The sequence below is a fragment of the Pezoporus flaviventris genome, unplaced genomic scaffold, assembly GCF_033815535.1.
Source record: "Pezoporus flaviventris isolate CSIRO_AGI_PZ_B2104156 unplaced genomic scaffold, CSIRO_AGI_Pfla_v1 ptg000036l, whole genome shotgun sequence".
In the NCBI taxonomy this organism is placed as follows: domain Eukaryota; kingdom Metazoa; phylum Chordata; class Aves; order Psittaciformes; family Psittacidae; genus Pezoporus; species Pezoporus flaviventris.
Window position 1 is genome coordinate 24,624,442 of NW_026892584.1, and position 21,791 is coordinate 24,646,232.

General features: G+C 44.9%; 1 protein-coding gene across 2 annotated transcripts; it reads left to right on the forward strand.

The window, feature by feature from the left end:
* The first annotated feature begins 575 nt into the window (after positions 1-575).
* Positions 576-21,500, forward strand: PAX9 (paired box 9). 2 transcript variants are annotated; one of them, XM_061463536.1, is made up of 4 exons: positions 576-771; positions 1,746-2,372; positions 4,719-4,861; positions 20,243-21,500. In XM_061463536.1, exons 1-4 carry the CDS (start codon positions 768-770, stop codon positions 20,495-20,497), a joined length of 1,029 nt encoding a protein of 342 aa, XP_061319520.1. In that variant the 5' UTR covers positions 576-767; the 3' UTR covers positions 20,498-21,500. The 2 variants fall into 2 exon arrangements, with proteins under 2 accessions (XP_061319520.1, XP_061319521.1); XM_061463537.1 differs by having other exon boundaries at positions 4,722-4,861.
* The last annotated feature ends 291 nt before the right edge of the window (positions 21,501-21,791 follow it).

The following is a 21,791-nucleotide window of genomic DNA, read 5'->3' on the forward strand; positions in this document are numbered from 1 at the left end:
TTCCCTCCCGTACCCGCGAAACCAACGTGGGGAAGCCGCGCTGGTGTCAAGACATCGCTCTGCTTCTGTCGGAGAAAGCGGGAGCCGTCTCTGAGAACCCCGAAGCCCCCTCCCCGGTCGCTGACCCTGGGAGAACGGCCGGGAGGGGCAACCCGCAGACCGGAGGTGCCCAGGGAATTCCGGAGGGGGGGTGCCCGACTCTGCGCCCTGCTCTGCCCCGCCCGCCCGCCGGAGGTGCCCCGGCCCCGCGGGGACTGCGTGCTCGAGCTCCCTCCGACCAACCACAGCGCCGGCCCCACTCAGCACCACCGCGGCACTGACTGCGCTGACCGCGGAACTTACCACCGGGCAGGTACGGAGGAGCCCCGGAGGCATGGCGGGGCCCAGGTGCCGGGCCCGGTGGCGGGGCAGAGCGGAAGGGCCGTCAGTCCCGCGCTGTCCGTCATGTCCTTTGGCCACTGGGAGGGCGGCTGGGCTGTGGGGCCGCCCTCGAGGGCGGGCCCGAGGGAACAGGGGGCCGCGGCGCCCGGCCCAGCCCAGCCCTGCCCACGTTGCCCTGAGGTTGAAATGCAGAAGTCAAGGCTCTCTCCTCGGGAAGTAGATTTTCTTGTAGTTCTTTTTCCCTCTCGCCCCTGCTGGCTTCTCGGTGGAGCTCAAAGAGCCGCGGGGCTAGTGCAGCAGGGATCGCGGGAGGCTGGGAGCCTGTCTCCGGGCACGGGTCTCCGACTGGGATTTAGGGCAGCCTCAAAGGTGTCCCGCTCGGAGGAATGGGTAAGTGGCCGGGAGCCGCAGGAGGGTTCAAGTGCTGTCAAGAGAGGGGGAAGCGCCCGTGCGCCGTCATGAGCCGTCGCCTCAGGTCCCTTATTGACTTTGTTCGTGTTCATACAAGTTGTAAGAACACGTTAAGGGTCAGGAGCAGGGTTTGTTACTTGCTTGGTTTGTTATTAATGTTATTAGGCGAGTGCGAGGCCGGATCGCAGCCGGCTGGAGCCCGTGGCACGTTGTATATTATTCCTGACACCGATCTTAGTAGTTAACATTTTAGCACGTTTGCTTTACATCCTGGTGTAATTGTGCTGTTAAGCGAGAGGCGCTAACAGCACCAGAAACGGTCTTTAAAAAGTTAGTCGCGACTCAGAAGCACCGCGTTGCCCGCCCTTGCCTCTCCCAAGATATAAAAGAATTTCCTCAACTACTCTTCCTTCCTCCCCCTCCCCCGTCTTCGAAAATGTTTTTCTTTTCTTTTTGTTTTCTTCGTGTTCCTTTTTCCTGTGGCAATAAAGCTGATTTGTCTGTTGGAGCGATCTCGTTTTTCATCTCTGGAATGCGCTTTTTTTTCAATATGCTTAATGCATAGTCCGGAGAGCTGCGATATTTGTTGCCACGGAGTTTTTTCCTTCTTTTCTTTTTCCTTTCCTTTCCTTTCCTTTCCTTTCCTTTCCTTTCCTTTCCTTTCCTTTCCTTTCCTTTCCTTTCCTTTCCTTTCCTTTCCTTTCCTTCCTTCTTTCTCTCCTTTTCTTCTCTCCTTTCCTTCCTTCTCTCCTTTCCTTCCTTTCCTTCTTTCTTTCTTCTCCTTCTTTCCCCCGCCTCAATTCTGGGGCTATCCCACGATTCTAACGAAGCGTGCAGGGGGGTTCCAGGGGATCTCCGGGCTGTGACATCTACCTCGCAATGAGAAGCAGTTCAGGAGCCCCCTTTGAACTATACGCCGTGTCCGACGGCTGTGTTTGTGCGTTTGCTTACAGAACCTGCCTTCGGGGAAGTGAACCAGCTCGGGGGGGTGTTTGTCAACGGGAGACCCCTGCCCAATGCCATCAGGCTGCGGATTGTGGAGCTGGCGCAACTGGGCATCAGACCGTGTGACATAAGCCGGCAGCTCCGCGTTTCCCACGGCTGTGTCAGCAAAATCCTGGCTCGCTACAACGAGACGGGTTCCATCCTACCGGGGGCTATCGGGGGTAGCAAGCCTCGGGTCACCACCCCCACGGTGGTAAAACACATCCGGACCTACAAACAAAGGGATCCGGGCATCTTCGCCTGGGAGATCCGGGATCGCCTGCTGGCAGACGGCGTGTGCGACAAATACAATGTGCCGTCGGTCAGCTCCATCAGCCGCATCCTCCGAAACAAAATAGGGAACCTGTCTCAGCAGAGTCACTACGAGTCCTACAAGCAGCACCCGCCACCCCCACAGCCTGCTCTGCCTTACAACCACATCTACTCCTACCCCAGTCCCATCGCTGCTGCAGGAGCCAAGGTCCCCACCCCTCCCGGAGTGCCAGCGCTCCCCAGCACCATGGCCATGCCCAGGACGTGGCCGTCCTCCCACTCGGTGACGGACATACTGGGGATCCGCTCCATCACAGACCAAGGTGAGGAGGGGGAACCTGGGCAGCCAGACAGGGCCACATCCTTTCTGTCCCCTGCTCTTGAGCTCCTGCCTCTCCGAGGGTGGGAAGGACGAGGTTCTGTAGTTGGTCTCGGGGCACCTCCAGCGTTTGCCCCCAGCCAGAGGCCGACGCTGAACTTACCGGAGGATGCGCCCTCAGGACGCGGGCTGATCGGCGGCCCGGGGTGGGATGCCGGGGACTCAGTAGGCGGTACATTCCTACTCTCACCGCTGCCGCTCTTACCCCTGCAGTGGCGACCGGGGCCGGAGGGAAGGGCCCGGGGTACGGCGACCCCAGGGGCGCTGAGCTCCAGCCCTGCGGCCGCCCGGCCTTGGCCGAGGCACGCTGCCGCCCTCCGGTCACAGGCGCCGCCTTGGCATTACTGAGAAGTCCATTTTCTCTAGTTTTCGCAATCAGGCCAAATTTGCTCCGGCAGGAAGTTCAAATGTCACCTAATTGCTTTCATTCTGATGGTGTATTTTCCTCCGAAGCGGTGGTCCAGGGAAAACAAAGCTGCAGAATTCTTTTTTTTTTCCCTTCCACCTTCTTTCTGTTTCTCCGCCTGGCAACTGCGTCGCGTCTCCCAGCAGCTCGCTACGCTTTGCGGCAGAGGAAGGGACGTTTTTTTCCATTTCTGTCTCTGCCAGTGAAAGTGGTTAAAACAATAGTATAAAATAACCTTTGCCTACAGCGATCTCTGTGTCCCACTCTTCCCTTCCCAGTTAGCGGGGGAGGGGGGGGGGGGGCTGTGATTTGTTTTCTGCGCTATTTAACGGCAACAATCCTGTTCCAGAAGCACTTCAAATGCAAAGTGATCCTTTAGGCATTGCAGAATAATTTTTTCTTTTCTCAAAAAGGCGGTATTTTCTTCCAAGTAACGCACATACACATAAGTATGTTTTATTTATATTCATACATACATTTATTTATATTCATACATACAAAAAGATACAAGTTTTGCCCTTCTTCGCCCTCTACTTCAAGATGTGAATTTTATCCTCAGACCACACTGGCACAAGCAATTGTGTTTCTTAGTCGACTTGAACAAACATACGCCTGGCAATCTCTGCTCTGTGCTAGGGAAGGGTAGTGTTGGCAATGAACATTAAAAAGAAAGAACATTACCGTCACAGGAGAAATGGAGGTTGGTTGGTTTTGGTATTTTTTTCTTTTTGTTTTAGTGAGTTCCTCTTTTATTAACACCATATTGGCAGGCAGGGGGCCTCTGGCGGTACCGCCGGGTGCCTCGGTATCTGCCCGTCTCTCTCAGACCTCGGAGCTACACACATCTTTCTGCAGTGTAAAACTTCCCTCCCTCCCCTTCTCAGCAGAGACCCAGGGCTGCTGCGCGGCCGATGCCGCAGATGGGGGCTGCTCGCCCTTGATTTATAGGATAAACTGACCTTGCTGACACGGAAAGGAAGCCCCTATTCATGGGAAAGTGTGAGATCAGCAGAAAAGGGCACTCACCGAGAGAGCTCAATTTCTTAAGACAACTTCAGATATGTGCCTTTCTCCAGCCCTGCCGAGGGGCCGAGCGAAGCGGTGCGGCGAGGCAGCCCGCTCCCACGGCGGCCTAGCCGGGACCGCAGCCCCGCAGACTCCGACGGGGCTTCGCTTGGGGGAGCCCCCCCAAACCCCTTTTTCCTCCACTCCTCGGCGGCCCCGAGAATTCGCCCGCCTGCAACACAGCCCGGTATTCCCGCGCGGCGGCTGATGGTGTGTAAATAACAGGACGTTAGGCCCCCCCCCCCCCCCCGCCCCTTTATTCTCTCCATCCCTTTTAATTTTCCATTCTTTTACTTTTTAATTTTTAATTTATTTTTGTGTTTCGTTTGTTGTGTTTTCTTGTTGGGTTGTTTTTTTTTTTGTTGTTTGTTTCGTTTATTTTTTTATTTATATATTTTTTTTTCCCTTCCCAAATTTGGAGGCTGGTTTATCTGCAGCCGTGCCAGGGTAACTTCTAACAGGGGATATGGTTTGTCTTTGGACTCGCACGCGCACACATCCGAGACGATTCCAGTGAATCCCCCTAGGAGATCCCAGGGGACAAGTGCCGGTGGTCAGCTCTTCCCGCCTATGCAGGGGCGCTGGGACTAGCGACTCTGCTGGCGACTTCTGTCTTCCGCTGCAAGAAGGGACCTTTCTTCCCACCTGGATCACCTCTCTAGGGGTTCCCCCGCGGGTTAGCGAGGTGTAGCGGGCGAGGGGCAGGCTCTGCCCCACAGCCTGCGTCCAGTGGGGAAAGGGAATAATTTCCAGCTAGGAGCGAAGTTCTCTGCACTCCGGCTCCTGCCTCTAACCCCTCTTTCCCCCCATGTTTCCCAGCAGTAAGCGACACCTCGCCTTACCCCAGCCCCAAGGTGGAGGATTGGAGCAGCCTGGGCCGAAACAGCTTTCCCCCCACCGCTCAGCACGCCGTGAACGGGCTGGAGAAGAACTCCCTTGAGCAGGAGGCCAAGTACAGCCAGGTAAAGAGAGAGGGGCAGGAGGGCGGGGGTGCACAGGGCCCCTGAGGTCCGCCTCGGGCTTGTGGCCCTTGCCCGGGCTGCCACTCTTGGTTTGGAGCCGGTGCCGGCCTTCCCTCAGTTTTGGTTTGCAAACGAGTCCGCCAAGATTGGCGACGTCGGGAAAGAGCCTGGCTTCCCCCCTCCGCTCCTCTCTCAGCTCCCTCCCTCGGCACACTGCCGCAGCCCCCCAGCTCACCTTTCTCCTGCCAGAGAGGCTCCTGGCGGGCGCAGGATTGGCAGGGCGGGCAGCTCCCGCTAAACACCCCCCCCCCCGCCCCCCCTTCCCCCGGCACAACCGCACAGCAAACATTCGAAAATCGCAGCGCTCCGACCCCCGCCAGCTGCCGCCTGCCGCCCGGACCCCGCCGCACCGCCCACCGGGGCTCTGCCCCGGCCTGGCCCCGAGCCCCCGCCTCGGCCAGGCCGTGCAGTCCCGGGCCGCGCCAGCGGGCACGTCCTGCCGCCGCCGCACTCGAAGTCGCGGTTTACCCTGTCCGCAGCGTGCTCTGTAGGCAGGAGAATAATTTGAAAATGAGGTGTAATTGCTTCCTACATTAAGCATTTTTAAACGCTTAAGTAGACTGTGAATTTCCTACGTTTTAATTACAACACAATATAACTGTTACTTAATAAATCTCTGTCTAAATCTTTGTACTTGCTAATCAAATCCCATGCCAGGAGAAAAGCTATAAAAGGCTCAACTGCTACTGGCTGGGAAAGCACAGGTTTCGAAAACTCTTTTTTCCATGAGATGGAAGCGTTTCAAAACGCATCAGAGGTTTCTCAGATACATCGAGTTCCCGGTCATTCATTTGTTACGCTCATAATGAAGTCGAGGAAAAACCATGATCTCTGTGTAACATGTTCCCATTCAAAGACAGAGGTTTTGGACATATTTTTCGAGTTCCGTGTCTGGTTTTGGATTCCATGTCGAGGAGACTTTTGTAGTTTGTATGTGGTACTGAGGGTAGATGAATCAGACCCTTTTGAATTCAAGATGTGGAGTGCAAACTATGGGAATGCGTGCAGAGTGATGAAGGAGGCAGAATGGGAATTACTGTAGGCCCCAAAAGCGAACAACCACTTCACTGCATATATTGCCTTACAAACAATATGCCACCCTTAACGCTGTCCTGTTTGCTTTGTGTTACATTTTTCTATTGTCCCATTATTATTCTGTTCATTTTGTATCACAGAGAATGTGCACCATATTATAGCCATCACTTCATGGTTAAAGATAGAGTTAGGTTTAGTGGTAATATTCATCCTTCCACAATTTTCTTTAAAAATGAAACAATAAAGTGCTAGCAGTCTTACTAAAAATGATGGAAATAGCTTGTCCCTGTTCTGTTAAGAGCCGCTGTACCGTGGCTGTGTTGTCCTAGGTTCCAGGCTGGGTCTTCTGCATATAATTCTGCTGAAATATTCACAGGATCCAGCTCATAGGCTATAACCCATAGCCTTTGTTGGAATTTCATTTACCTCAACAGATGTGTTGAGGAACAATTGTTATGTAAATTGGGTTATTTTCTATGTTGGTGCTGGAAACTATTTTTATCTTTTTTCACTCTCAATATTTATGCTTTTGTCTTCATAATATATCCCTATTCTGCTGACAAGATCAGTCTTACTTTAAAGCTTTTGTTCAGCCTGAAAGATCACCTGATAAATGTAATATAGACATCTTTGTTATTTAAAAATGAAACAAATTGCTATTAATAAAATGGAATTCATTTATTGAAATACATTGTCCAGAGAGTTTGAAAGGGCAGAAAACCTAAAAAGTATTTATTCAAAAGGTCATTTTCAGTACCCTGCTCAATAACAGAAGACACAGACAAGATTCCCCTTCACTCCTGTCCCTTAATAATATGGGTAAACAGAAGCTGGCTTTGGAAAAATTCTGACATATAGACCAATCTATTCATGTAGTATTCAGACTCGGTTACCAGAGAACTCATTCACATTAATATTAATTACTTCGTCTGTCACAAATATATTATCTTGTTAATTTAGAAGGTATTTGGAAAAAATAAGGACGTGAAAATGTGACTTTTTTTTTTCTTTTTCTTTTTTTCAGTTTTTTCATTGATATTTTTGCCAAAAAATTTGTTCCAACCAGGTGGAAAGTGAAATTTACGAACCATATTCTTGCTGTTCATAGCACTGACTTACTAGCTGTCCATTGGCTAAAGTGCAGTGAGTCTGGGGTGATAGCCTCTGATGGTAAAGTTTCACCAGAAGTCTCTGACCTCCTTGGATCTTTTCATAGTCTTTTGCAATGCATACTGCTTTGGGTGTAAATGGATGAGCAGGGGACAGGAGAGAAGACTCGTTCATTTGTGAGAACCTAACAAAAGGATATCTGGAATGGCAGAAAAATGGGGAAGCCACAGTCACAATTCATATGCTAGAAGGACTATGGTGAAATAGTCTCTGTCTTTGGACTTCAGGGAAATTGTTACTTTCCCCATCTCCTCTGGGCAAAGCTCATTACAAAAGCTGGGTCTTAAGAAGGCAGACAGCACTTTTCCCCTAGAGAAGAGAAGTGACTGTTCTCTAATATTCCAGTTTTATGTCTGTATCACCGAAGTCAGAGGTGTCTACAAGAGGTGCAGAGCAGCGCGGAACCAAGTGTGCATGTTTTACATAGGCTTTCCAATTACACAACAGGAGCAGGGGGAATGTGCTCTGAAGCACATTAACAAAGGATTTTGTGTGAGCAATAGGGAATCCTGCTATTTCCGACAAATATTAGCTATACATTTTAAGCATCAGCAACATTCAAGGTTCACCTGTCCACAGCTTGCAAATAGCTCCATAGCTACTAGGTGAGTGAAGGACTTGTTACCCAGCCTTAGTTATGAAAGATAATATTTTACTTCTGAAGTAATCCCCTGGAAAGTCCCTCTGAATGACAAAGACCAGAAAAATTGAGCCCAAAGAACAGGGTCTCCTGTACTTTTAAAATACATTTATCTGATCCCTCTTTTTAAATGATAAGCTGTGTTTTAACATGCGGGATCCCACAGGATTTTTTTCGGGCAAAACTCTTATTTGACAACCCAGATTTGTCAGCTGGCAGCCAGGCTGGTCTCTGCGATGGGTTAGAATGGCTGCATTTTGCACTTTGCCCCATGCATTAGTGGGAATTTGTCCTAGGAAAGGACTCCACAAAAGGGGCAGGAAGACTTCACATTTTAGCCTCAGCAATAAACGGTCACACTTGTTTAACACAGAACTGGACTTCTGGATGTAGAACATTTTTCACTTTAAGTATTATGATTTTTCTGGTGTCTCTACGGCCTTTGTTTGCAATGTTGTTTGGTATTTGGGTCTGAGGAGTTGAAACTCTGCCTAGCAGACTGATTCTGTACCAAATGTTCCCCAGGAAATCACAGAGATGCCTTGTCAAGTTTCTATTCATTTTTAATTACCTGATGTCCCAAGTTATTGTTTATACATAAGCAGCTGCATTATATTTTCCTGTTGCATAATATCCACATATTTGTCATACAGCTTTGCAAACAGTGACTGTGAATCAGAGAAACTGAGAAGGAAAATACATTTTTCTGAAAGCTTGATAGTTTTGGGTCATACACATTTCATACAGAGCTCAGTTGTACTGTAGTATTTGTACAGAGATGCACATTCAGGGTGGTGTTGGAGGGATGGCTTCTACAAATAATTGTATTATTAATGCAAAGGATGAATATTCTGAGTATTTTATGCATTACACAGCTTACACTGAAAGCTGCATTAATTAAAAAAAAAGCAGCTGAAATCGCTGAAATACCAACCCATTTGAACCCTGCATTTGAAATTAAAACAATTAATAAACATGTATCATATTTAAAATGCAGTTTTCAGACAACTGATGCTCATGACTTTCTGGACTGACATCATAGATGTGCAGACTGAAAAAAGATTGTGGTTTGTGTTCACACATGTATGAAAATGCAGAAGACCTAATGTGTGTCAGTATGGGTTGTTGAGGCATAGATTTTTTTCTTAGTTATTTGCTATATGCACTGCAGGAAGCAGATGTGCACATTGCCAAAGGGAGCTGATACTCACTAATGGGAAAAAGTTTGTAACTGGGGTGGGGCTAAGAGCAAGCAGTTATGCAACTCACTTGAGGAAGGGTATGCTGTTCTGAGACCTGAGGGCGAGCCTGCCGGAGTTGCTGAAAACACTCCCTCTAATTCAGTGTGTGTATGGAGTTTGAGTGAAGTCTTCCTTTGACATTCTTGTCAGATCCCAAGGTAGCAATCACTTCACCTCTGTCTCAGCTGAACTTCATCAGCTGTTAGTGGCTTGAGTTTTCAGCTTTGCTGGAATAGCCCTCCCTGTTCTTTGGGTATATTCTGACTGGGGTCATGAGTTTTGTATGCTGTAAGCACATAAAAGCAAGGCTCTGTTTTAGAGCAAGTGATTGCAAATAATTGTGGGTGCAATTCTGGACAATTATTTGCACAGAAAATGTAGGCAATGTAAATATTTAGTTCCTGATCTTTGATTGTAGATGAACAATGAGCTGTATATGCGGTAGCCAAAGCATCTGTATTTGTTTTTATCTGCAATGCTTAGAACCCACAACATAAGGTAACTTCTCTGGGAATAAGGTGAAAATGTAACCTTAAGTGTTATGACCAATTACATGACCCTCCTACACAGATTATTTATTGAAAAAAAAATAATTAGCAGATATATTATTCGGCATGTTATATTCTAACTCAGGATTCCAGCAGTTTTAGTCCTGCTGTGGGTCTGTGCAAAATCCACCAATGGTAAAGGTCCAGACCTTCTGCTTCTCACTTGTGACTGTGAGGAAAGAAGAAATGTGTTGAGGAGAGTTGCCGTCCAGTGCAGGGATTCATACCTTGGCTTCGAGACTGTCTGGTCCTGTGTCACTCTCATTAGGAGCTCCAGACCAGTGCCTATTATTAAAACAGTGCCTCTTATTAAAACACTGTCACTAAGATGGCTTGCTCGAGGTCTAGGCATCCATGTCATTGCATGTTGTGGGTGAGGGGCATGAGCTGATCCCACTACATGCACCCGATTCCTTCCCAGGTGATCTGGATGGCACCTCATTCGAACCCCATTTGTGAGACCTGCCTCTTACTGGCCACCTGCTTCCACGGCCAAAACACAGTGCCCTGCTCAGCAACCCACTTGGCTTCAGGGCACTCCACCGGGATGAAACTAATAAAGAAAGTCAGAGAGGTGAGTGAATGGTATAATGACACTCAAACTGTGCTCTGAGCATCCTGTGCTCTCCAAGGGCCCCAACCCACCAGGAGCTCTGCCTCGACAAACAGGAGCAGTGACTAAAAAGTGAGAGTGGTGGGAGATACCTATCACAGACAAGGAGCAGTGTGCATAGGCAGGGGGATTAGATAGGACTTTATCTGTTCAGAATTCTTGTGCTTGCAGTAGAGTGGGAAGTAAACAAAGAATGTATGGTGTATTTGAATTTGTTCTGGGAATTTATCAGCTCTTAGGAATTGCCTACATACCTAGTCATAATGGCCATGGACATTCAGTAATTGATGGTCTGTGATTTGCCCTCATTAACTCATACAGCTTCCCAGTAACTGCGTCTGCAGCTACAGAGATTTGTTAGAAGGGGAGCACTGTTTTGGTTCTCCCTGAAGAACACAGAGAGGTCCCTGCACCTTTGTTCTCCTGCAGAGGACAAAGTAGGGACTTTACCAGTTTGACCCCCTATTTGCCTAGCTTCTAGCTATCAAGAATACCTTTAATGTTTCTGTAAGTCTCCTTCTTCCAACCTCAGTTTCATTTAAATAACACCATATTGAAATGACAATATACTGTTAAATATATTAATGTCATTTTTTCATAGAACCTTTTGCCAATGCATTATAGGTTTAACCATCAGTGTAGAAAGATCAAATGTTTATTCTTTTCACTGTATTTGCCTGCTTAATGTCCATGAGTGCCCTGCCTGACTCCAGATTCTGCCAAAATACCAAGGGGGAATTATTGTGCATATCTGCTCTAAAACTGTTGGAATCTGTTGTTAGTTCCTACTCAGGGGAGTTTGCTTATATAGCATGATATTTTTTTTTTTTTTCCTGAGCTTTCCTTTTGTCCTTGTAATCCCTGTGTATCCATCTAAGAGAGACTTAAATTGTGTCTTCATAATTAAAATCAAGATTTGTCATCACAGCAAACAGAATTTGTTTTACTACACTTTGAGGTAGTCTGGTTGTGAGGTTAGTTAAAAAATAGAGTATATCTCAACATTGTTGTGGTTTAAACCAGGACAAAGATCCAGCATCTCCACTGGAAAGGCATTTGTATCATCCTTCCTAAACTGAAGTGTGAATGGAAAGCAGCTACCCAGTGAACTCACAGGCCTTGCACAATAATCTGTGTTTGGGAGACACTGTAGGTGGACATACTGGTGTGTGCTTGGTGTTCTGTATGTGATAGGTCTCACTTTACTGAAAACAGTCTAAACCCGTCCCTTTTCTGAAGGAGCATTGCAAACCCTTGCTCCCCTTTTTTTTCTTGAAGAGCTCTTAGGTTTTACAACAACCTTCATCTGCCTCGTCTCCATCATGCCTTTTTCTCCTGCCTCTCCTTTTCTCTGTTTTTGTAGTGGATTTCTCAGTCTCTGAGAAAGAGTTTGGTTGTTTCTTGGTTGTTTGTTTGTTTTTTTTTCTTTTGTTTCTCTTTAGTTTGTTTTGGGAAGACATAAAATGCCCCTGGCTCCTTTAGGAAAGGATCAGTGATGGTGTGTGAATTCAGGTTACTATTACTATTTCCAAAACTGGGGTTTTAATTTCCCTGAAGAGGCTGAGATTTAAAATTTGATAAGAAAATATAATTAAGATGCTCTTGATGCATGTTGCAACTGTAGTTAAACCACTCAATTGATATTATCTGATTTCTGTGTTATTCAGTGCAGCTGGAGATGCCTATAAGTAAAGGAAACAACTTTAAGTTAATAAAAGAGCGCATTAAACACGTGGAATGAGATCTGCTCATTATTAAGGAAATGAAGGTCATTTTAGAGAGAAGCAGTATGATTTTCTCATGCAGTACACTGCAATGCATTGAACTTAGTAGCAGGAGTAGTAAATGTAAAGAAAATGGCATCTTTGCAAGAGACACTGTATAGGATAGGGTAACTAATTACATTTGGAATCTTAAAGGACTCAAGTAAGCAAATATCTTTGGTTTAATTGTGACTTCAACTAGAATACCAGCATTGCTTCTCACGATTTACAGTTAAAGAGAAATATTGTAATTCCCTATTCTTGAAAGGTCTCTTTCTGTTTTTCAGTGCTCAGCCTTTTGGGAATCAACCCAGCTCAACTGAGCAGCAGACTGACTGTAAACTTCTTGCCCATGTGTTATTTTAAAAGCTCCTCAATTTCAATGTATTACCACTCTTCAGTCTTTCTTGAATATAAAGGCATATGTTTCAAAGTAATACCTACAAAATTTTTCCCCTTCTGTTCAAGATTTTTTGGATGTCAAAATTATTTAATGACAAGGTCCTCATTTTTCAGTCTGTTTTATTCTCTTCTGCTTTCAGTGAAATTAATAGAAAATTACAGGGGAAATATGTTCACTAAAATAAGTTCATCTATCTAAGAATTTGGATATGCAGCCAAATATGAAAAGATTTTTGCAAGAATTTTTTCCAGCATTATAAAAAGACAGCAAACCCTCATTTGCAGGGCCAACTCTAAGTTATTCACATGCAGCTTAGTAATTTTATTAATTTTTTTTTTTTAAAGAATTTTAATAAAAAGTGTTATCATCAGCTGGAGAAATTTACTCCATGCTCATTTTTGTAATCCTTCTTCTTTAGGTAATTCTGACCTGTGTAGACACGTGAATTTTAGTGGGACACTGATCTGAATGAGTGTTTGTAGGATCATGTAATTGTTCCCATTGATGCTGTAGCACTGCATAGCAGCTTCAGAATTTAGTTCTAATTTAGTTAACTAAAATTTCTACCAAAATATTGTTTAAGGTTATTAATTTAAAAACCTGAAAAGAAACATAGGTGTATTACTTACACCTTTAGGTAATGCCATTTTCCTAAATGACATTTCCATTACAGGCCTGCCACCGCCGATGTTTTACTTGGAAAATTTGTTTACTCTTCCCTTGGGACCCCATATGTTGGTTTGATTTATAAATCATATTTAACCACCAATTAAAAAGAGAGATTTAGCATGTTTGCTTCCTTTATGTTCGCAGTTTGTGTTTGATTGCTCCTAGTCTTGTTGCCATAACCTTTTTGACTGATTATGTGCACGTCACTAAGAACATGAGATATCCTCTGGGTTTTTAACGTAATTTGCTCTTCTGATTGAAGGACTATTCAGCTCTGTTCCCTGCTATGCTTTTCTCTTGCTATGGAAAAAAAAGACTTCTCCAGTAGTTACTTTATGATTGCGTTTTCAGGACATTCAGAAAAGATTCAGCATTTCCAGAAATTGTTTTAAAGTTTTTCATTTTGAAAAATGAGCAGGGAGAGGGTGTCTGTCTGCGGAGCTACAGTAGCATCCTGCAGCTCAAACCATAGCCAGCACTCCCCTTTTCTGGGGAACTGCTGCTCTCAGAAACACAGCTGTGATACCTCTGCAGATTTGTTTTCATTTGCTCTTGGGGAAAGACTCCGTGCTGGAGGATCAAGGCAACGCGCTGAGTTTGCTGATCCAAGGACAGGAAGGATTTGTTTCGTCCAAGTCAGTGTTAGAATTGAGAAATACAAATAAAACAGCAACCTTACTCACCAGAGGTGTGTTCCCCAAGTCTTGACACGGGGAACTTCTGCTGACTCCAGCAGGGGAGTTTGGGCTGAGTTATTGTCTAAGCTCATTAGGGCTGGTGAATTGGGTAACTGGAGTGTTTCTTCAGAAACACTTTTTTTTCCATAGACATTTAGAGTACTCCTACAAAACATACACTCAGTCTATGCAATAAATTATCTATATAATAAAAATATTGTAACAATTATATCACAATGGACAAGTGGTTAAAATAATTTGAAATAACTTTAAAACAAGAATAATTTAAATTCTTTTGGACACTCACTTTAGAGTTGGGCTATAAAACTGAGGTGGCATCCAGCTGTGGTATCAAATGTGCTTTCTTTTATATTCACATAAACCTGACATGAGGTGATTTGCATTATTGCTATTAATGATAACTAACATAAAAACTAACATAAATAAAGGTCTGTGGTTTTGAATGGTATGACTTTCAGGCATTTTCTGAAATATCTATAGAAGCCACATGGAAAGGGGTCAAAGGAGACGGTCTAATTTTGATACCGAGAGAACATATCTAGCAAGCAAAAGGCCAGTGAAGGAAAAGTAAATTAAGGGATGAAAGAAAACAAAATAGTATCAATTAATTAAAATATAGAATTTGGATTTATACCATGATGTCTGAAAGTGGTATTGACCTTGTGCATTTCTCTTGTACTAATATGACTAAGGCAGGAGAAAAAAAGGCAGGTAGTTTGTCTGATGTGGGTTGATCGGGAAATTTGTCCAGAAAGCTTGTGCCCTTTTCTCTCCTTACTGCGCAGGAGAGAGGAGGCTGAAGCTGTACGACATGTTATAGCAGTGTAACCTTCATAACAGAAATCAGGATGTGTGTGGCAGTTACCTCTGGTTTAGAGAGGAGCTGTTCTGACTTTTAGGAGTCCAACATGGAAATTACTTGTTCTGAAGGCAAGTTTTAGATTTGCTTTTCATCCACCCACCTCCCTTTGTGTTGCAAATCCCAGACTGAAAACAATAAAAAATTAATCTCTCATTAGTATTGTACATCAAGTGTCTAAAACTAAAGATTCCTTCTGTTAAAACTACTGAAATAACTCCTTCACTGGTGAAAATACATGCAGTCCATTTGTTTCAGCAGAATCATTTTATATGACTTAAAGCAAGATTTTACGTCCCCCTTGGCTTTGAATTCTGGCCTGGATATTCTTTTCACTGGCACTGGTGCATATCAGCAGTTACTTGGCAGAAAGGCACTAGATCCAGCTTGCGATCCTGACCCCACTGCTGTTGTTTTGCAGGTATCTTTAGGAGAACATAGAATTATAGAATCATAGAATAGTTAGGGTTGGAAAGGACCTTAAGATCATCAAGTTCCAACCCCCCTGCCATGGGCAGGGACACTTCACACTAAACCATGTCACCCAAGGCCTCGTCCAGCCTTGTCTTGAACTCTGCCAGGGATGGAGCATTCACAACCTCCCTGGGCAACCTATTCCACTGCCTCACCACCCTAACAGGAAAGAATTTCCTCCTTAGATACAATCTAAACTTCCCCTGTTTAAGTTTTAATCTGTTACCCCTTGTCCTATCACTACAGTCTCTAATGAAGAGTCCCTCTCCAGCATCCCTATAGGCCCCCTTCAGATACTGGAAGGCTGCTATGAGGTCTCCACGCAGCCTTCTCTTCTCCAGGCTGAACAGCCCCAACTTTCTCAGCCTGTCTTCATACAGGAGGTGCTCCAGTCCCCTGATCATCCTCGTGGCCCTCCTCTGGACTTGTTCCAACAGTTCCATGTCCTTTTTATGTTGAGGACGCCAGAACTGCACACAATACTGCAGGTGAGGTCTCACGAGAGCAGAGTAGAGGGGCAGGATCACCTCCTTCAACCTGCTGGTCATGCTCCTTTTGATGCAGCCCAGGATACGGTTGGCTTTCTGGGCTGCGAGCACACACTGCTGGCTCATGTTCATTTTGTCATTGACCTACACCCCCAAGTCCTTCTCCACAGGGCTGCTCTGAATCTCTTCTCTGCCCAACCTGTAGCTGTGTCAGGTTTAACTGAATTTGCGAATCAGTGGGAGGTCATGTGTTCTAGGCTCTAAAATCTGGAAATTCTTATTCCATCAGTTGTCTCAAAACATTGATAGAAACAGCAATTCAGAGCAAATGTTTCTTTCTGGTCTTTGTAGAAGCCAGACAGTAAGCGCTTTCAAACAGGAACCCTTATCACTTGCACAGCAGACGTTCTTGTTCATTTAGAACTACATGTTTGTTTGCTTGCTTAAAAAAATTAGATTTCCTTTGAAAATTAAGGAAAAAAAATATTTATAAAGCTTAAAAACCAGGTTCAAGAAGCTCTGCACTTAAAACAAGTTCTAAGGGTTTAAAAACCCATAAACACCATGGGGTTCTCACACTCCTAATTATGAATGTTTAGATTTTGATGTTAATTTCCTCTGATTGAAATACTGCAGGATGAATTATTCATCCAGTATATACAGGGTCATGGAACTTAATCCCCCCATTTATTTTAACTAAATGTCATGTTTGTAAAAAGTGCCAGATTGACAGGCAAGATTCAACCCTTCCGATAACCTATACTTTGTATCTACAGCTGTTTAGAAGTAAAAACTCTTGCAGTTAAAATTATTGGGTCAAGTCCTTCACTGATGAAAGAGGTGAAAATCAGATTTTTTTTTTTTGTGTAGCATAGTTTTAAATCACATAAAGTGAAGTTTTCTTTATCTCATCAGTTTTAAATTTGGGCCAAAGGAGGCTTCTGGCTGCTTTGCAGGTATGGCTTAAACCTCCCCTGAAACAGAACTGTGCTCCATGCCAGGCCAGCTTTTTCCCATCCCAGTGATGCCTGCTTCGCTGAAGGCACCTACTGGCATCCACATGATCATGGTTTTGTGCAGCAAAGCTTTGTAGTGCTGGAATAAAAATAAGAATGATTCATTAATTCAGTGAGGCAGTGACAACAGCTTTCCAGCACTGGGGGTTCTTGACAGGTCACAACTGGTGGTCCCTACAAAACTGCCTCCATGTCCCACCTCAGTAGTCAGGGAAGATCTTTCTTACATTTAAATTGACGCTATAAAAACAACAGCTATCACAGTTGTAAATTAAGTAAAGGGATGTAGGTAAAAACGTTGTTCTGTCTGTTATAAATCAGGATAGGCATTCTTTTAAATTAGGGTTTTACAAAAACTAGTAAATCTTTAGTCAAGTCCTATCTGTTTTATCAGTAACAACGCAAGTAGCACCTCCAGTGTAATTCAGTAACAGACTAGGACTTCTCCAGTAATTATAGTTCAGAGACTTTAATTTTAATTTTTGCCATTAAGACCACTTAGGAAGGCCACACAATGATAAAAAGAAATAGGGGAACATATATGTGATTAGATTAAATATTTATCAACAATGTCTGCATTAATGTGACCTGCGCAGGAGCTCAGATTTGCCCCAGATCATGTCCAGTGACAGTTTCTGGCCTCTGGCAGCCTTCTCTGTAGGAGCAGCAGGAGACAAGGACATGGGCTTGAGCATCAATGGACCAGCAAACAGGTGGCTTATTGGCACATTGCCTGACACAGATCTAGCCTGTGCCCACTAGCACATGGCCACACACTGCTCCAGTGTGGGGTCAGGCAGGGCACAGCTCAGGGGTCCTGTGCGATAGGTTGTGTGGATGAGGACACCCGGTTTTTGGCAGAATTGAGGATACAGTCATCACCTCTGGGGATTTTTTTTGCTAGGACACAGCATTGGACAAAGTGGGAAGTGATTTCTTGAGGACCAGATGTTGCCTTTCTTTATCCGTACACTCTTGGTGTGTGATGGTGGGGTGGGGAGTGGTGCTCAGCAAAGGGATACCTATCAAGCAATCAAGCAAGCCTTGGCATAATGCACCACTATGCTCCACTTTGATTACAGTCTCATTCTTTATCAAATGAAAGTTGTTAGATCATCTGCCTTTCCTAAAGAGCTCTAAGGAAGTGCCAGTGGTTGGAGAGCATCCTACAGCATGGCAGCCTGTACAGCATATAGGAAACATTCTCTTTTCTCTGTGGCAAAGGAGGGCTTTGGCTTTTCCCAGAGCCACACATGGTAGAGGGGAGCAGTGACAACACAGGAGGCTGGAGGGACATATGCCTCATTTGTCAAGGGCTCAGGGGATGTGACCACTCATATTGGGGAATCCTACTTAAAATGGAGCTTCCAGTTACAGCCTTGAACAAGGTGCTTGGTACCAGTCTGTTTGGGAGTGGGCAAGACTGGAGAAACAAGGTAGCCTTGCAGAGTCCAGAAAACCTCTTCTGAGCTTCAGAGGCTGGAGGTTTGTGCTGTCTCAATAGCTATGACACTCTTCAGGGACTTGCCCCAGGTCTTTTCTCCTTCCAGGATCCCTTTGGAGGTTCTGTACTTCTCTGTGTAGAAGACTTTTGGGCTGTGGCTTTTGATGTCCCGGGGTTACAGCCTGGCTTTAATGGCTCTACTGCATCTGTGCAAAGATTTTTGTTGCTGTTCATTAGAAAAAAGCAGAGGTATACTTGTTCTTGTTTCATATTCCTCTGAAAAGCACTTTACATTAGAAGAGGCAGGGAGCTTGGAGAACAGCAGCTTTTTAGGGCCTGTCACACTTTTTACTTTCCAGTAAATCCAGTGAAATAATTTTCAATGTGATTTAAGAAGTGTACTAATTTACAGTGCAATTCTATGAAGGTTTGTATTAATTAGTACTGTTGCAAACACTGATATTTATAGCTGAGGTTAAAGTGGAATTCTGAGACACAGTAGGGGATGTGTAATTGGAGTTGAAGGTCAGGTCACATATTTGGATTTTCAAAAGAATAAGGCAAGTTCAGCCTCAACAAAGTGTTTATGGATTTGGAATGACAATTATGTTGCTGCTGCAGCTGTATGTTTTGTACTAATTAATATACCTATCGGAGGCTTCTGGCTGGGATCCCATCACTGCCTCCTGCTGTTTTAGATTGCTGTACACATTTATATTGACTCCTGCAGGATTACTTCTTGGTTTCCTGAGTGGCAATGAGAGGATAGTCCAGCCAGTGAAACTGTGAGTTACATTGGTAGGAAACTCACGTACCTGAAACCAGGCCAGTGCCGTTTATGGAAGTAAATACTGGAAATTTGGCAGGTGCAATCCAGACAGGAATTGAACAAGAGAAATGTTAACATCAAGTTTTAGCAGAAACAAAAGCCTGTTTAATTTTTTAACTCTGCATGATCCAGGTTAGGTTTGGTTCTACCAGGTAATTAAAAATGGCAGATGCTACATGATTTACCGAATTGATACCTGTTCTTTCATATTCACATAGAAAACATTTCTGGGAAAAAAATGCTACCCCGAATCAAAAAAAAAAAAAAATACTACCCAAATTGAAACTTAAGCAAGATAAGTGATCTTTGTTTGTACCTGTTCTGCTGAAGAAGCATTTACAGGGTGTGAAATAAACCACCAAACGCTTTTTATTTAAATAAGGAGTCATTCATTGTGAAATCCTACCATGGCAGACTGAAGGACTCTCCCTTCTCTGTTTAAATAGAAACCCTTCTCCCCAGCCTAAGGAAAGACCTCGGAAAATAGCTCGCGGGAAGGGACCCAGCCCTACAATTGTTTTGTGCACAGAAGCCCCATTGAAACTGTAAGCAAAGAACATTTGCAAGGCTATATCCCAAGTACCTAGAAAACACAGTTTTAAAAGACATCATCAATAATAATGCTACTACTACTCTAGTTGTGACTCATGCCCTGAGCAAACAGTTACCAAGGAGTTTAAGATGTTCCCACCTTCCCCTGCTGCTTGTTACCTCCCCGCTTGGGGAAGTGTTGCTCTGGGATCTGCACATGGCTGCTGCAGCTCAGGGCTGAGCCCACCCTCCTTTGGGGCTGGCAGTGGCAAAATGGTGGGATGGGTCCATCTCTCCTGCTGCTGATATGGCCATGGTTGCTGGACACCCAGCTTAAACTGCCACAGCACTCTCTGCCAGGGCCTGGCTACAATGGCCAGCATCACATGCAAAATTTGGGAAAGGTAGGTAAATATTAAAGCCAACCTGCTCCAGCCCATGGGACTCATTTCCAAGAGGATGAAGGTGCTCAGTGAGAGAGATGGGACAAACTTGTCACAAATACCTCCAGCAGTAGCTCTCAAATATAATGACTAGATGCAATTATGGGCTTAAGGAGTGCATGAACAAGTTTGTGGGAAGGCAGGCAGGTGTGCGGACAGGCTCTGTGGTTCCTGCCCTGTTCTCAGTGTGTGCTCCCTAAACATCTGCTGCTGGTCCCTGTTGGGGACAGGCTGCTGGGAGAGGAGTGCAGGGCTCATGTGGGGTAACTGGCCTTAAAAGCAAAGCACAATGGGGCCACTGTACCCCTGAAATCTAGGGGACTGCTAATGGGTGGCTCCCTGGGCATCCCCATAGCTCTGGTTCTTGTACAAAGACCAAACAGCATTTATGGGTACCTTATTTTACAGCAGATCTGTTGTCTTACTCTCTTAGAAATGTTTTTCCCTTTCCTTTCAGGCACCCAGTGGCCTCCCTGCCGTCAGCAGTTTTGTGTCAGCACCAGCCATGCCTCCCTACGCAACACCAGCCCAAGTGTCACCTTACATGACGTACAGTGCCACCCCATCCGGCTACATGGCGGGTCACGGCTGGCAGCACGCTGGAGGCACCCCACTGTCCCCGCACAGCTGCGACATCCCCGCCTCACTGGCGTTCAAGGGCATGCAGACAGCCAGGGAGGGCAGCCACTCGGTCACGGCCTCTGCTCTCTGATGCAGGAGCTGGTCCAGGACCACCATGAGCCTGCTGGGTGGTTGTCCCCTGAACCTGGCTGACAAACTGCTCTCTTTGTGCTGGAGATACCTGGCATTTCTCCTCATGACTTGTCTCCTGTAAGGCTTTTAGGATTAAAAGAGCCGAAGACATCAGAAACTGACAGAACTGTGGTGTTGTGCTCTTTAAGTAAAGACCTTGCATCCCTCAAAGGGCTTGTGGAACCTTGTCCCACTCTCTCCTGGTCAAACCACACGTATTTATTCATAATCATCACAGACTTTCTAAATGTGCAATTGTTATTAAGATTTGTGTAAAATCAATAAAGAAAAGTCACCTCAGAAAATTCTTCTATGCCTTGAATCAGCAAAGGCGGTTAAATAGGAGGCGTTTGCCAATTGCCAATTGCCAATTGCCTAAAGAACAACCAATCAACAGAGTTATACAATCCACTTCTATTAAGAGATCACTTCTGGTTGTTTCGTTGGGTTTTGGCAATCAAATATAGAACCAAGGCAGTAGGCGGCTCTCAGATTCTCCTGGTATGTTGCCATTGTCAGGCAGTAGTAATACCTTTGTGTTTTTATCCATTTGTAAATATAGGCTTTTGACAGCATTTTGTTTTCACCTTCCAGTACATTTATTTTCTTTTTCTAAGTTAAAAAAGTTTTTGACTTTCTAGCTATTTTTCTGTGTCGTTGTGCGATGAGGTGACAGCCTCAGGTGCTGAGGTTTTGGTAGGGTTATTTTCATTCTGTTTCTGTGCCTACAGTAGAGACTTCAGCATCTCATGAAATACAGTTGTCTCTTCAGCAGAAGATTCAAAGGCAGAAATCCAGCCAAGTAACTCTCCCCCAGCTATATGGAGTCTTCCAGATTCGTGAAACTCCACATTTGTGTTAAGCGTACAAACAGAAATGGGTGGGAAATATCTGAACAAACTGAAAACTGTAGGGGGAAATGCCATTAGAGTGCAGCCTGTGCAGAGATGCTTACAAAATCATGTCAGTCAACAAAACTGCTGAGGAACAGAGTTGTACCATCACTGTCAGCACACTTGTGTGCAGCATTTTTGGCCCAAGATTACATTGTAATTTTTTTTAAGAGGAAGTTGTCTTTAATTTCTGCTTTAATGAATGTAAAATATGGCTCTTGGTAAAGTTTACATTGCTCTGAAGCATTTTTTTTTTTTCCTTATAGGTATACTGGTGGTGGTGCTACAAACACAGATATTATTTAACAAATTCCCCTTCTACATTTCTGTATCCATTGGCAAGTACTCTGTGCCAGTTAT

Excerpts from the sequence above, each read along its gene's own strand:
- PAX9 (XM_061463536.1), top strand. Across the intron at positions 2,373-4,718 it reads CCGCTCCATCACAGACCAAG|CAGTAAGCGACACCTCGCCT; the intron begins GTGAGGAGGGGG and ends CATGTTTCCCAG. Across the intron at positions 4,862-20,242 it reads AGGAGGCCAAGTACAGCCAG|GCACCCAGTGGCCTCCCTGC; the intron begins GTAAAGAGAGAG and ends CTTTCCTTTCAG.